A 14,817-nucleotide genomic window follows, 5' to 3' on the forward strand; every position below is an offset into this window, starting at 1 on the left:
AATCCTTATATTGCACTGGACTAACGGTGCTTTGGGATTATTCTGGTCTATGCCAGAGTCCTTCTGCATTCTTCCAATGAGACCATGCATCACTTCACTGAACGTGCCGTCCCCACCAACACAAACAACACTGCCAGGAAACACAAATTAGAATGCACACTAACAGTCAATAAAAAACACAGCAAGTGTTCTATCTAGAGCATGCACTGGGCACATCAAAAAATAGTTGTTCCATTCTCCTCCTTCATTTTTACGGAATGCCCACAGCCAACTTGGCAATTAACAAAAAGCAGGAAAAAAAAAAAAAATCAAGCTACACAACTGTATATGCACCTAGTCATGTCTGTAATGTTAGAGGAAAAAAATGTTGGAACACAACCTAATAAAGTATCTTTATCCTCTACTGCTGTGTGCAGACAAACAAATACCAGTGGAAATTCACTATACAAGGAAAACACTGGACAGCACCGTACATACAGCTTTCTAAGTAAACAAAATGGAAATAGAGTACCTTCAATAAAAAAAGTTAACATTTGTGACTTCAGGCAGAAGTATATTTTACACTATTAATTTAATAGGGATATACATTATATAAAAGTCAAACAACAGAAGAGTGCATGCCTGCATGCTCTTTTGAACATGCTGAGAGCCCATCAAACAGACAGAAGTCATGTATATCTACATAACCACTCATAACGAAACACAGAGTTCTAAATGTTACCAGACGCAAAACTTTGTTTTGTAAACTTAATTCAGGTCAGAGCTGGTGCAGGAGCTACACAGATCCTCAATATGTTAAAGCTCAGCAGAGAGTCCACAGTCAAGCAAAGACTAGGAAGTAAAAGACTATTTTACAGCAGTATACATTTAATGTACAGTAATAAAATGCACATCTTGAACTCTAAAAGCACAAACATTCTTCAACTGAAAAACTAATTCAAATACATTTTAAAGAATCACATGAAAAATCCAAAGTTATGTAGTCCTCAACGTATGTTTGGAATGTTTACTGTTATCTCTAGCAATCATTTCCAGTGCATGAACTAATACTTACTCTTCCACACAGTCAGGAATATCTACTACAGAATGTGCACTTATTTCATACGACAAGTTAGGTTGTTTAATTTTTTAAGTTTTGATGATTTAAATCTACTTATTATTGTATTTTCAGCAGAAGGAAAGCTTGAAAAACCCAGTCATTTTTTCCATGAAAGGAAAGGACAGTCTTAAAAATACACACTGTCCAACTCAAAGTCAAGATCTAAAAGCCTGGAAGGGAGAAAAAGTTGTTTTACATTTTTTTAATTAACTTCTCATAGCTTAATTACAATATTCCTCAACTTTAGCCTATCTTCTCTTTCTCTGCAGATGCTAAGAGGCTAGGCAGACAAAAATTTCCACATCAGTTCAAGGTCAATGCTGTCTATTGGTAACAAACACTACATCCAGCCTCAGAGATAACAATGATACAAATGTCTATACTTATCAAAGGTAAATGTTGTCAGAGAAAAAAGTTCACATACACAGTATCAGCATGATCAAATTCACGTGTGAAGGGCCCTAGTGAAGAACTACTGCAAGACAGATCTTCCTGAGTCTACGGGACTTGACGAAATGCAACCCAGAGTCCCGAGGGATTTGGCTGCCAAGCCACTCTCCATGATACATGAAAAATGATGGCAGTCAGGTAAAGTCCCTAGTGACTGGAAAAATGGAACATCGCATCCATTTTTAAAAAGGGTAGAAAGGAGGACCCTGGGAACTATCAACCTCTGCACCTGGGAAGATCATGGAATAGATGCTCCTAGAAGCTCTGGCTAAGGGACGTGGAGGACAGGAAAGGGATTCGAGCCAGCAGAGCTTCATTGAGGCCAAGTCCTGCCTGACCAACCTAGTGACCTTCTAGGATGGAGTGGCTACATCAGTGGACATGGGAAGAGCAATAGACGTCATCTATCTGGACTTCTGCAAGGCCTCTGACACAGTCCCGCACAACAGTCTTCTCTCTAAATGGGACAGATATGGGTTTGACGGGTGATCTCTCTGATGGACTATCACTCAAGGGTCTGCATATGCTAAAGGACTTTAGGAGAAGCAACTCCACAACATAAATCAGTTTTAAAAGAATTACAGTCCCTTCTGTGAACTAATTCAAAAACTAGGAAAATGACTTCCTGAAACAGTTTTGCAAAGGCTTGTGGAACAGCCATATGGATGAGGAAGGATAGCGATTCATACATACCAGACTTACTCTAAACACAGTCATTACCTGCACAATATTACAGCATGCTCTAGGCATTCTGCACAACGACGAACAAAGATCTGCTATACTGCAACTGAATATTTTAAGTAACTGTCTTTAAAGAGAAGATGTTCTATTACTGAGCTATTAGTTTACTACACTCACCCTAAGTAAATCTTCTAAGGGGAAATGGGAAGAACGAACAAGAAACACGCACAAGAGGTTTAAAGATGCCATCTCAAGTAAATAGACTTGGGAAGCAGTGAAGCTGTTATCATTAAGAATCCTATATCTAGTTCCAAAGTTACAGGTACAGCTTTGCCAAATGGGGAATCTGGGGAGTAAATGAAGAAACTCATTATTGAATGAAGGGAAAGTCACTTATTGGAACTAGTCTAAGAGCATAAATGAAGAAAAATTAGATGTGGGAATCCAAAGAAGTTTTTCCTATATATAAGAAAAGTCAACCAAACACACATGTATGCATTCATGCGGTTCAACCATTTAAAAAAATCTTTCATATAACCACGTGATCTGTTATTTAAAAAGTAGTATTAACACAAGAACTCCTTTCTAATATCAATGTTCACGACAAAACCAGACTTGTACACAATGGAGAAAAATCAGGCTTAAAAGACAAGGTGCAGTTCCCAAGCTAACTGCCATTAAGACCCAGCCTGGAAATAGAAGAATCAAGAGATTTTAAAGAGATGCAGTTCTCGGGCCAACTGTTTAGCTCAGTCATGTTAGAGAGAAAAAACATAAAACCACAAAAAAGCAAAAAAAGAATAATAGTTTCTACAATAAGAGATTATTTGAATCTGCCGAAAACACCTCAGTCACCACTACCATTGGTCACTGCCACTTGTTGTAAAAAACAAATTTGCTAGGACTCGGCAGTGGTAAGGCCTCATTTCGAGTACCGTGTTCAGTTTTGGGCCCCTCACTACAAGAAGGACACTGAGGTGCTGGAGAGTGTCCAGAGAAGGGCAATGAAGGTGGTGAAGGGTCTGGAGCACAAGTCTTGTGAGGAGCAGCTGAAGGACCTGGGGTTGTTCAGCCTGGAGAAAAGGAGGCTGAGGGGAGACCTTATTGCTCTCTACAACTCCCTGAAAGAAGGCTGTAGTGGGGCTGGGGTCGGTCCTTCTTCCTAAGTAACAAGTGATAGGGCAAGAGGAAACAGCCTCATGCCAGGGGAAGTTCAGATTGGACATTAGGAAAAATTTCTTCACAGAAAGGGTTGTCAAGATTGGAATGGCTTGCCCAGGGAAGTGGTGGCATCCCTGTTGAGTCATTTAACAGTTGTGCAGACATAGTGCTTAGGGATACAGTTTAGTCGAGGACTTGTCAGTGTTAAGTTAATGGTTGGACTCAATGATCTCAAACATCTTTTCCATGTAGGCAATTCTGAGACTCTGTGACACAGGCTTCCCTTTTCTGCTCCAATTTGGAATTTCACCAACCATCAATATTACCTATTTCAAATCATTAAGTCAGACGAAAAGGGAAAATCTGAAGTAGTTTTTTTTCCTAGGATCCCAGTTTTTTTTCCTTGCACTTCAGCAAAATTAAGAAAAATATAGGTATAGTCAAAACTGCCCATTTAAAGTCAACCCATTTTAAGCAGATGAAGTCTAGGAATTCAACCTGTGAATGTAGTTTCTTACCACAATTTGTTACCATCATGCCCTCACTTAATGTATATAGCGCATAGAGATTTGCCCCTCTAGCAAAAGTACTTTGAAAAGACAACAAGTGTTTCGTTTTTGCAGTTTACCAGTTTAAATGTACCTATCAAGAAGCACAAGAAGGTACAATTTTAAAATACTGTATTTATGAGAGTTTATCTGCATAGGTTCTTCACGCATTTTCATGGTTTTCCATTCAAGTAACTTGTTTCATGTCATGAACTGGAAACTGGAATGACTAGCTTGCTTATTAAAATATTCTGTTTCTACAGCACATTTAATAACAGAATGCAACTTCAGCATTCAGTTAGGTCTTCCTTTAAAACAGTAATTCCCCAAAAGAACACACAAATAAAGTCAAATGATGTAGCCATTATTTGAACAGTCCTACATAGCAAAAACTATCTGAAATGTTTGTAAATGGTTCATGGTTTTCACACACAGGCTGAATGCTACTGATGTAGTGTTCTGGACTCAGGTATGTATCAAGATCACCCATACCACAAAATATTTCAGGGTGGCTTTTGAGCTACCACAAAATGCTCAACTTCTGGATAAGCAGAATTAAACTTATGTTCATCTTCTAAACACAAACCTTACATAAACATTGTTATACTATGCTTGAATATGTCATATATTGAATAAGTTTACTGAAATAGTTTAGTTTCCCTTCAATACTCCTAAAAATGGATCTTCTAGGAGAAGGAATACGTCACAAAATTTCCAGCTGTTGCAATAAACCTATCAGCAATCCATTTTAAATTAGGGACAAGACCGACAGATTACAGAATATATCAACTAGGAAAAAAAAGGCAAGTGAAGCTACTTACCCATCATATTTATTAATATTAACTTCAAATAAATTGTCCTTAGCATGGTTAGCATGTTCAGTTACTATGAAGAAATAAACACAAAAATCACTATTATAACATGGTATATAATATATAATAATTAAAATGTTATTGATTAATTACTAAACATGATTATATTACCAACGTGACCATAAAACAGCCTGCTTATAAAATGTGTTTCTTTCTTATAAAATGTGTTTCAAAAGATTTTATGCCAAGGAAAGAACTGAAAGAGATATGTCCTGCAGTACATATAGAAAAATAATTCACTAAAAAGTTGTGCAAATGAACAAATGGTTTTAACGGTAAAACTGAAAAAAAAGAAGAAAAGCAATATCTTATAAATGAAGGCTTAAGTAGCTCAGAAGTACCAGAAGTTTTAGTTTCACAAGCAGAGAATTGATATAAGGTCACCATTTATCTGACTACCTACACTTTAATTAGAAAACACTCCTTCTCTAATACTTAGTTTCAACTTCCTTAGTAAGAAAAGGTAAGTAACAGAAAGAACTTAAGTTACTCAGAGATGTTTTAAGGAGTTTATACTGTGTCTGCTAAGAAACTAAAAGATTCATTACTCACTAACAACATCAGTGGAAATAGATGCCAGACTGAAGAGTGGAGCTACTTTCTGTTCATAAATCCTCTTTCCTTGGCGCTTTCCTCCATATGGATTAATATACACCAGCAAATTCTTTGGTCTAGACTCTGCAGTAAGGAAAAACATTATGGTACACCACTTCTGTGCACAACACAAAAATACAACAAGCTGTACAAAAACAAACTTGCAAACACCAAAGTGAAAGCAGCATACGAGCCTTGTATAACTCTTTATTAGCTGCTGTAACTCTTTAACTCTTTATCATAAAAACCTGCTTTATTTATCCTCTTTGTTATAGTGCAGACAGTAACAGTATTGAACAACTGGTAATAAGATAGCAAGTGAAATTCAGAATAATTTCATTTGACTCCATGTCTCACATTCTTACGCATGTGATTGTTGCAATGAAGCACAGCTCTAGCACAGGCACACAAGTCAAAAGAGAAACTAAGGGCAGCAACAGGAAAGCCACTCGCGAGTGAAGCATACATAGAAACACTTTCACATTAATTTATTTTAAAAATGTAGCTCTGGTAGCATATATAAAATGTATTTCCTTTCTGTGATAAAGACACAAGAATACCCCAACAAAACTACACGCTGCACAGCAAGTGCTTGCCGTGTAGTGTAACCCCTTCACCCCAGAAAACACCTTTGATACCACTATCTCAAATTTGTTGAATTAGTTACGGATTTACACTGGTGGTGGCAATGAAGACAATTATTACATCTCTGTACTAACAGATACACAAACCAGCAATGCTTGCCGCACCTAGAGAGCCTTCCTTTTTTGTACAGAACATGAAGAGCTGTTATAACATTTCCTGCACTTCCTCAGGTAGCATTTTAAATTAATATTTAAAAAAGAAAGAATAGAACAGAGGTATTGCATCAACACACTTGCATAGTAAATCCACCCAAGCTAGACTGCTTGAATGGTTTAAAGCTGCCACACAGGCAAAGCACCATTCACCTCTCTGAGAACCTGTGACCTTTTCTGATATAGTTTGTTACCAACAGAACGAACACCCGCACTCAGACACTACTGCCCAGGTTACATCTCCCACAAAGAGCGAATGGGTGCACAAACACTGATTTTTGAAACATGTGAGTGGAAGTCAGATAAATCATGTAACATATACAATGAAATTACTAAGATACATGCTTCCAGTGCAAGTTCAGAAGAAGAATTTTTGTCAAATACCCATTTTTATTCTGTGATCCTTGAGTCACATCACAGACATACTTGCACTCAGCCCCTCCTCTGGCTCTGTGTCTCAGATTAAGGCCAGACCTCTGCTGTAGGTAGCTAAACCCCAGCTCTGCCTCCAGCTCCTGCTGCTTGTATCTGGCCTCCCTGGATGGACCTGATGACTTTACCTCATCTCGGCTGTAAGTCAGACTTGCTGCTATCTCCATCCCTGCTCAGATACGCTGAGACTGCACCCAGGGCAGCCTGTGCTATGGTCATCCTTGCCTGCGCCTGTCACGGAGCTGCTCTGCTCCTGCTGCTCCCCGACACTCATCAAGGCATGTCTTCCAGGAATAACTCCTGCAAACTACTTCTAGCCTTCCAAAAAGCCGACGTCCAAAAGTCTCAGAAATGATTAATGGAAACTCTTACTACATAAGGCACATTGTTGATGAGAGAACCTGCAAAGGCAAGACAGACACTTGAAAAGCCACCCATAAATCTTACAATTGTTATAACCCTTGTCCTCAGATCTCCAAAGTACCTCAAATCTCTGAGCTTACATTTGCACTTTACTTTCTCCAAAGCTGCAGTCACTTAAAGCCCCTGCTAAGTTTCTAGTATGTCCCTATTTTGTGAAAATATTCACGTCTGGACAAAACTGAATGACACCTATAATCAGGACTGATTAAACACTTGGTACAACTCACCAAATATGCAAGATACAGGAGTACTGATAGAAGGAGACACTTCAACTCTCAACTCCCTTAACTTTTGAGCACAAGTTGTTCTTAAGAGTTTAAAAAAAGCAGATATAGTCAAATAATATTAAATGAAATACGTGCCTGCAAAACAATGCTGCAAATGTTAGTGGCTTAGTCAAACTTACTCTGCATTTCCAGTGATTCCTTCAGCGCCTGTATCCACTGATTACACAAGTGCTCATCAACACACCAAAACGTGACATCACTGCACCGCCAGCGGTGATTTCGCGATTTCTTCACATAATACACTATTAAAATAAAATAAATTCAAAAAGGAAAAAGAGGTGCAATGAGACGGTTTTGTGAAGCAACAAATGCATTTCAGAGAGATCTCCAGAATAGCTACCTGTGAGAAAAAAAGTGTTAATTACATATTTGTGCAAACGGCAGAAGCATTCAGAGTGTGAACAGGAAACTTGAAAAAGCCAAAATGAAAACATAAATAAAAACACTTGCGCCTAGTTCATTACCTTATAGCAGATACTCAAACATAAATTTCTTTTTAAACCAAATACAACCCATTCTCCATAAAGTGCTTATGGACAAGCAAAAGTTTGCTGAGCTTATACAGTATTTTATCTGTATTGAAGTCTGCAATGTCTATAAAATACAGAATGCCATAAGCTTAAGAGCATAAACCAAATGCTCACATCAGCTCCTGTGTAACAACAGGGTGAATTTAATTTCACAGAGCTGAGATTTGAGAAAAAAGATTTACTTTTCTTATGCATTAAGAACTAGGCTGTCAACACAAGAAGCACCCTTACCTTTAAATCTGTATTATCACCAGTCGTTTTTACTGAAGGACTAAATATGAGGAAAGTCCTCTGTAATATAAAATTCTGGCATGGGAGCAATCACATGTGCCCCAGCTTTGCAGCACAGAAGTCACCACTCTTTCAGAACTTTATTTCTGGTACTTCATCTTAAGAATGCAGTCAATAATACAAAGAACTTCTAGATGCACACCTTCTGATGGTCAGGGATAGTTTAAAAAAATCCTCACGCATTTAAGATTTATTTTTACAGCCTCTCTATTTTCTAGTCCAGCAGTAGAAAAGAACTGTCCTGCTTCACAGTCATTCAGCACCAGAAACATGAGACATCACTTAGGATTTCATTAAATAACTGAACACAACACGCATTGTTAAATGAATGGTTTAATTTTCCAAAATAAGAACCTTTAAACGTAAACTACCAGACTTTTCATACAGGTTTGGCTGGTTGGTTTTGTGAGTTTGGGGGTTTTATTTGTGGGCATTTCTGCGGCGGGGTTTTTTGGTGGTTGTGTTCTGAGGGGGAGGCGTTCTGTTTTTTTGTCTTTTTTTTAAATGCATCATTTCTGTTAAAAAATTCTGATGATTCCTTTTAAGTCTGCTCAAAAGTACCTCCAATAAAATAATTAGCACGAGCATCCTGACACTCAGTTTGCCTTACCTGTGAAAGCGTGCGGCTTTGCCATTTTTTGCCATTTGCCAATATTACGCTGTTTCTTGTTACATTCCGTTTCTTCTACAGCAATGATCTCAGAGGTTGGTACAAAACAGTTTTCTGTATGAACACAAGATCTTACAAATTAAAATCTCCAAACAGTACCAAATGATTATTTCTACACATGATAGACACACCATTAGAGTAGCTGCTCAACAAGCACAACCAAGAGTGTAAGTAGCAGGGGCTTGGAACTAGATGATCTTTAAGGACCCTTCCAACATAAACCATTCTATGATTTCATGATGAAAATCTGCAGAGTATTTTCAATTTCTGTCTTGCCTTTTGTAAAACTAAATAATCCACAACCACATGAACTAGCCCAAATAACATTTTAAGTATCTATGTCTCAGAAAATCAAGTATTCTCAGTATAAAACCACTTTTGCATGAAGACGAAATCCAGCAACACTGATTTCAGAGTAACAAAATTGCCCCTTCAATGACCCCTAGTCCAGATATCCGACAGTGAATAGCACAAGCTATTTCAAAGAATACGCAACTCAATCTAGTGCAGAGTGACTACAGAGGCTATTTGTTATTCTCAAGTTAGTAGCTGGCTTATGAAAGAAGGGCATTCATATGAATTCTTAAGACTTCAAACCTCACTAAGCTTTTAAACTTCTGGACATCCTAATAAGTAAATGCTAGGTGTTATGTTTATGTACTATTAAATATATTTCCCCTTGTATCAACTTCAAAACTGTAATTTTTTCAGAATTAAAGACCTCTTGCTCTTACACAGTGAATTTCCTCCATCCTCACTCTTTTTTCCTCTTCTAGTCCATTGGGATCTTCTCAGTCTTTATAAATCCTGTCAAATTGAGGATTTTGTCTCACTTTCATTACCAATTCCAGAATTTCTCTGCTTTTATCTTATCTCAAAAGAAGTGGAACTGAAAATGCACGCTTTGTATTTATGTGCATATATAGACACAAATAAAAAATTAATTACATAAGATTACACTTGTTATTATGTAAGAGGTTATATTATCATAATATGCTTGTTTCTCTCATATATAGAAAGAGAGTGAGACATAAAGAGATACCAAACACATACAATGAGAACACTAACACTGTTACTTGTCTTCACCCTCCATTTCACCTTCATTATTTTGCAGAAGTACCATGGTAGTGGTGAGAAATGTGAAATAAACAAAAAATATTTCCTGAGCCCTTGACATGGTGACTACAATTCATTTGCCATTAGCTCAACCTTTGTTTTTCTTCCCTCTGTCCTATTTATATGCTTTTGTCAAGAGAATCGTTACCTACTGTCACATGTATTGACGTGTTGTGGACCACACAAGTGTTGTTTTATTTTCTTTTACAGGTGTTTTAATACTTGACTTGCTTTATATTCCTTTAGGGATTTTATTGTCCCACAAGGTACCCGATTCCAAAGAAATGCAGTCTCCAAACTTTACACTGAGGTCTTTTTAGGTATCTGGCTGTAATCAATTGTTTTATCTACTTACAAAACAATTTTTGGCTTATAATAATTGCATTTACTAGATTTAAGACATGATGGTGAAATGCAGCAGTCACAGAATGCCTTTATAAAGATATAACAGCAGAGATGAACTCACTGAACCCTTTTGCTTGTATATAGATATCATACCTATACACCTGTAAGACTGTATCAGGTATTACTGCGGGGAGGTTGGACTAGGTGACACTTAAGGTCCCATCCAACTCGATGCATTCTGTGATTCTATAATTTAATATTGGATAAGAACAGTTAATTGGTCTTCCTAACATTCAGAGAAAAGATCTGGCATGGGATCTCGATATGATTACCCACTTACCCATTTATCTATGGGGAAAAAATACAGAAGAGATAGAATAACAAATAAAAGGGAAAGGAGCGTGTTCTTGAACATCTGTTTCCCAGAACTGCTTTTAGTTCTCATTTTCCTAGTAGCCATGAAACCATATGCCAGAATATGAAGGAAAGCTTGCTGCATTTATAGAGATTGCACTTAAGAGGCAACTCATTTTAAAAACTGACAATTCATATTTGTATCAAAATTTAAATGAGAATGCTATAATGAACATTTTGGGAAATTGTTCTACATAGTGGATACTTACCAGCATGTACACTAGGAGCAGCAGGTCTTTGGTTAATTATTAGGCATTTCCTACACAGTAAATTGAAATTTGTCCAATTGTATAGATAGCAAATAGATTAAAAAACACTTCCAAATCTGCATCACTGAAAGCATTTAGTTTAAGTATGTGTTTTAACACATATTATATAGCTTATATTAACAACCCTAGACCTTGAAACCACTTTTACTAAGCTCTCCTAATTCTTCAGTTATGTTCTCCCTCTGACAACTGCATGACTAGAAGTTCTGCTTTTCCAGCAAATCTCTTCACAGATGCAGCAAAAAAAGCAAAGAGTAAATGTTTTAGTTAAATACGCATGGGGTTTTTTTATCTTAAGCCACAGACTTACATATCTGACAACACAATTCCTAAAACAAATAAACAAAAAAGCCAAAAAACCTGAACAAAACAAAAGCAAACAGTGATCTCACCCTCTGTAGGTCTTTGGGTTTGGTAAAAATCTGGGAAGTTTGGTATCCATGAATACCAACTATGTCAATGGTGGCTCTCAGTACTACTTGGCACTCTACAAGCATCAAGCAACGCCAGTGCCCCGATAACATACTTCAACCTTAGGGCAGTCAAACACACACACGCTACCTGATACAGCAATTGCAGAGGGCCAGAAAGATGCAAATCTGTCTCAAACACAAAGATGTTATTCAGAACACTCCTAGGGCTTATAAAAACAAACCTGAACACGATGGCATTTGTGTGTAAACGGAGTTCTATCAGTCCAAATATGACTCTACTGCTATTCGACTTAGTGTTATGAAACATACTGTTTAATCAGAAAGCAAATCACTGACTTAATCGCACCCTCTCCCCTTTTCCGTAGAAGCAAGAAGTTGCCAACATGAAGAAATCAAATAGAGAGCTTCAACGTAAGCTGTGCAATCCTGCTCCTATAAACACAATGCCCTCATCTGCATTTAATCAGCAACACCCACCCCATCAAAATAAGCAGGACTATGCTGCCATCTTTTTAGAAGTCAACAAGGTTCACAAATGTACTCACAGTCCTCCTCAACAGCTATTTTTGTATCATTTACTCTGTTGTCAAGTAGCATGAGCCATTTCTTTCACCGATGTAACATAAAAGCGTTCACTCATACAGGTCTTCACTTCTATGAGTTTCTCCCAAAATATGAAAAAAACTTACTACCATATTAACAAAAAAATCCCATATAGTACTTACAGGAACACTACTAGATCAACATTAATGAAAAAAGTTAACTCTGGGCTCACACCATACCAAAGAATTTCACTTGGCTCAGTAGGTCTCACACAACAGCTCCTAGACAACACTCCAAGCAAAACACTGTGACTTTTTCAACATAAACATCTAGATTCAAAAGACTGAATTTTGAGTTCAGAAACACTTTAGCACATACCAGTTTTCTTAAGCTTTATCTGAAAGATTTTTCACACATTTCTGTTTTCATATTTCACCTGGTACCATGTCTAGCATACACGACACGCTAAAGACAACGAGCTGTCTAGCCAGAAGAACCACATGAAAGAGCATGGGAAAAAAAAACAAATAGGAAAACAAACAAAACATACAGTGGGCAGGTGACAACTCTTCTCAGCACACTGGCTGTGCCAGTCATCACTCACTCTGCATCACACTGCTCTTACAGCCTTAACAGACACTCTTCTTGAAGGGCTAACTGACAAATCAGCAGAACACTGTGTTAAATGTACACTGCTTTTCCCAACGTTAAGCAGGCGGGAGGAAAACAATATAAAAAAAATCCCCAGATAAGCACAAGGTAAGTGGGCTTTCTCTGTGAAAAATGTAGCCAGCAGTTGTCACAGGTGTCCCACGTTAAGAAAGGCTTTTTGGGTCACCATCCCCGTCTGCCACTCCCACAGAACACTTCCGGAGTTCATGAGCAAACTCGCTCAGAACCCCAGTCAAAGTCTGTTCATTGACCACTGCCAGCTCTGCGTCCGGCAGGCCAAACTCCTCCCTCAGAAACGTGCCAGCTCAAAGCAACACAGACAAAAGCAAAATCATTGAAACGTTGGTGACAGCAGTATTTTATTTATTCTTAAAATTCAGCTCAGGCTCATGGACGCAGTAGCATTCAGAATTAATTCAAATTAGTTGTCAATTTTTTTAAGTCACAAAAGTACAGTAACAAATAGCTGGGATGCAGATTTAAAGAAAAAGTATTTTTCAGTCACTTTGAAAACTAACTTACTGTTACAGACCACATGAATGGTAGGTTATCCTGCCCTAAGTTTAAGCTTTGCCTTCACCTAAAAGCAAGAAAACAAGAACACTTTCAATCAGAAGGATCACGCACTAGAAAAAGTCAGAGCAGACAAGACAGTGCACAGGGATATAGGGCATAATTACAGAGAATTGACACCCTGAGGGAAGTGGTAGAAAAATGGTATCATGACTAAATGGTTTAATTCAAAAGCGTGGAAGAGTTGCACAAACATCTGAAGGCCAAGATCTCACAACAGAAAGATATTTATAGGGAAAGTGGCTTTTTTTATTAAAAAAGTAAACCTTCAAGTACTTTGTAAATCAAACAACAATGCATCAGTTTCTAATATATTACAGTTAATACCTCACATCACATATCTGAATTTGAATCAAATCACAGCAATTTGAACTTGGATTAGTTTGCAATTTAAATCCACTGATTGTTTTCCTGTTGATGGTTGTGGGGTTTTTTTATTATTTCCAAATTAAATCTTTTCAACTCAGCTATGAATATTTCAATGGTAAAGCAAGAAACAAGATGCACTTCACCTCAGAGGAGTAAAAAACCACAAACTACAAAGAGCTGTGTGCTGAAAAACATGTCTTGTTTAATGTAGGGCACATCTATAGCTGAATAACGTATCTTCCAGATGAAGACACATTCCAAACAAACAATGCCTTCTAGAGCTATTGTTCCCCACATCCTACTGGTTCCATGTTGCCAGTGAAACTGCCTAGAGAGAAAACACAGCTCAGATTTCTGCACGTGCCCATTGCCAACTGGGAACGATCAATGAAAAACGACCTTGACGAAGGATGTGCCACCACGCCACAGGGGCTGCACAGACCTGGCTTCCAAGCAGGCCCACCTGGCTTTCTCTGCACTGTGTTTATCAAACTGAGTGTTCTTCAGAATCCCCAGCACCTGAACAGCAGCAGCAATCTCGTGAACACTAGTACTGAGCCTTCCTCAGGCAGCTGTTTTGGGGGAAAAGCTGGAAAACATAAGCCAAGGGAGAACCCTGAAGGGAGAAGCAGGAGGGTTAAAAGAAAGCCCATGCTCTCAGTGAAGGCTGCAGCCCAGTCCCTGGTTTGATCATCCCTTCATGCTTATGCAATTAACAAAAGAAACCCAAACAAACAACAGAAAACATCAACAGAATCTCATTCTGTGTTTATAATTCCTTATTCAACACTTCTAAAAATACCCTTACAGACATATGTACAATACAGAAACTGCTGTGAAATTTAGTACACAAAAGTTTTGTCACATTACTTGATCAAAATCTGACTGTGCCAACACATCTTTGCAAATCAACTAAATCTCATAGCGAGTTGTTACAAGGTTGAAAAATAATGTTCTTCAGAATATTTGAAGATGAAGGCATGCCTAAGAAAAGAAGATACCTGGCTAAAAAGTACAGAGAAAAACAACAATTTCAGACAAAACTTTTCACTCTAAGTTCAATCAAGGAACAAAAAATGGGAACCTTCTTACACTGAAGAACTTTGAAATACGATGCTGTTAAACAAGGTCTAACAGTAGAAAGGAAAGTAAACAGTATTTAGGGTTTTAAAATCATATCATGAGTTAAAAGCAATATGAAATGGTTTTGTTACTGTTAGTAACTTCTCAATGATAGCATTAAAAAT

At 37.7% G+C, this 14,817-nt stretch overlaps 1 protein-coding gene across 1 annotated transcript in view; it reads right to left on the reverse strand.

The window, feature by feature from the left end:
- Positions 1 to 12,932, reverse strand: part of LOC104270425 (ceramide kinase-like) — a gene marked incomplete at its 5' end in the record, with an annotated part of 14,526 nt that extends 1,594 nt beyond the window's left edge. Inside the window, 6 exons of the mRNA XM_009864793.1 lie at positions 6 to 130; positions 4,761 to 4,824; positions 5,364 to 5,489; positions 7,464 to 7,586; positions 8,776 to 8,889; positions 12,795 to 12,932. Of these exons, the coding sequence (XP_009863095.1) occupies positions 6 to 130; positions 4,761 to 4,824; positions 5,364 to 5,489; positions 7,464 to 7,586; positions 8,776 to 8,889; positions 12,795 to 12,932 (690 nt within the window). The remainder of the gene's footprint in view (positions 1 to 5; positions 131 to 4,760; positions 4,825 to 5,363; positions 5,490 to 7,463; positions 7,587 to 8,775; positions 8,890 to 12,794) is intronic.
- Positions 12,933 to 14,817: the final 1,885 nt, after the last annotated feature.

This window comes from Apaloderma vittatum, unplaced genomic scaffold, assembly GCF_000703405.1.
Source record: "Apaloderma vittatum isolate BGI_N311 unplaced genomic scaffold, ASM70340v1 scaffold392, whole genome shotgun sequence".
NCBI classification, from domain to species: domain Eukaryota; kingdom Metazoa; phylum Chordata; class Aves; order Trogoniformes; family Trogonidae; genus Apaloderma; species Apaloderma vittatum.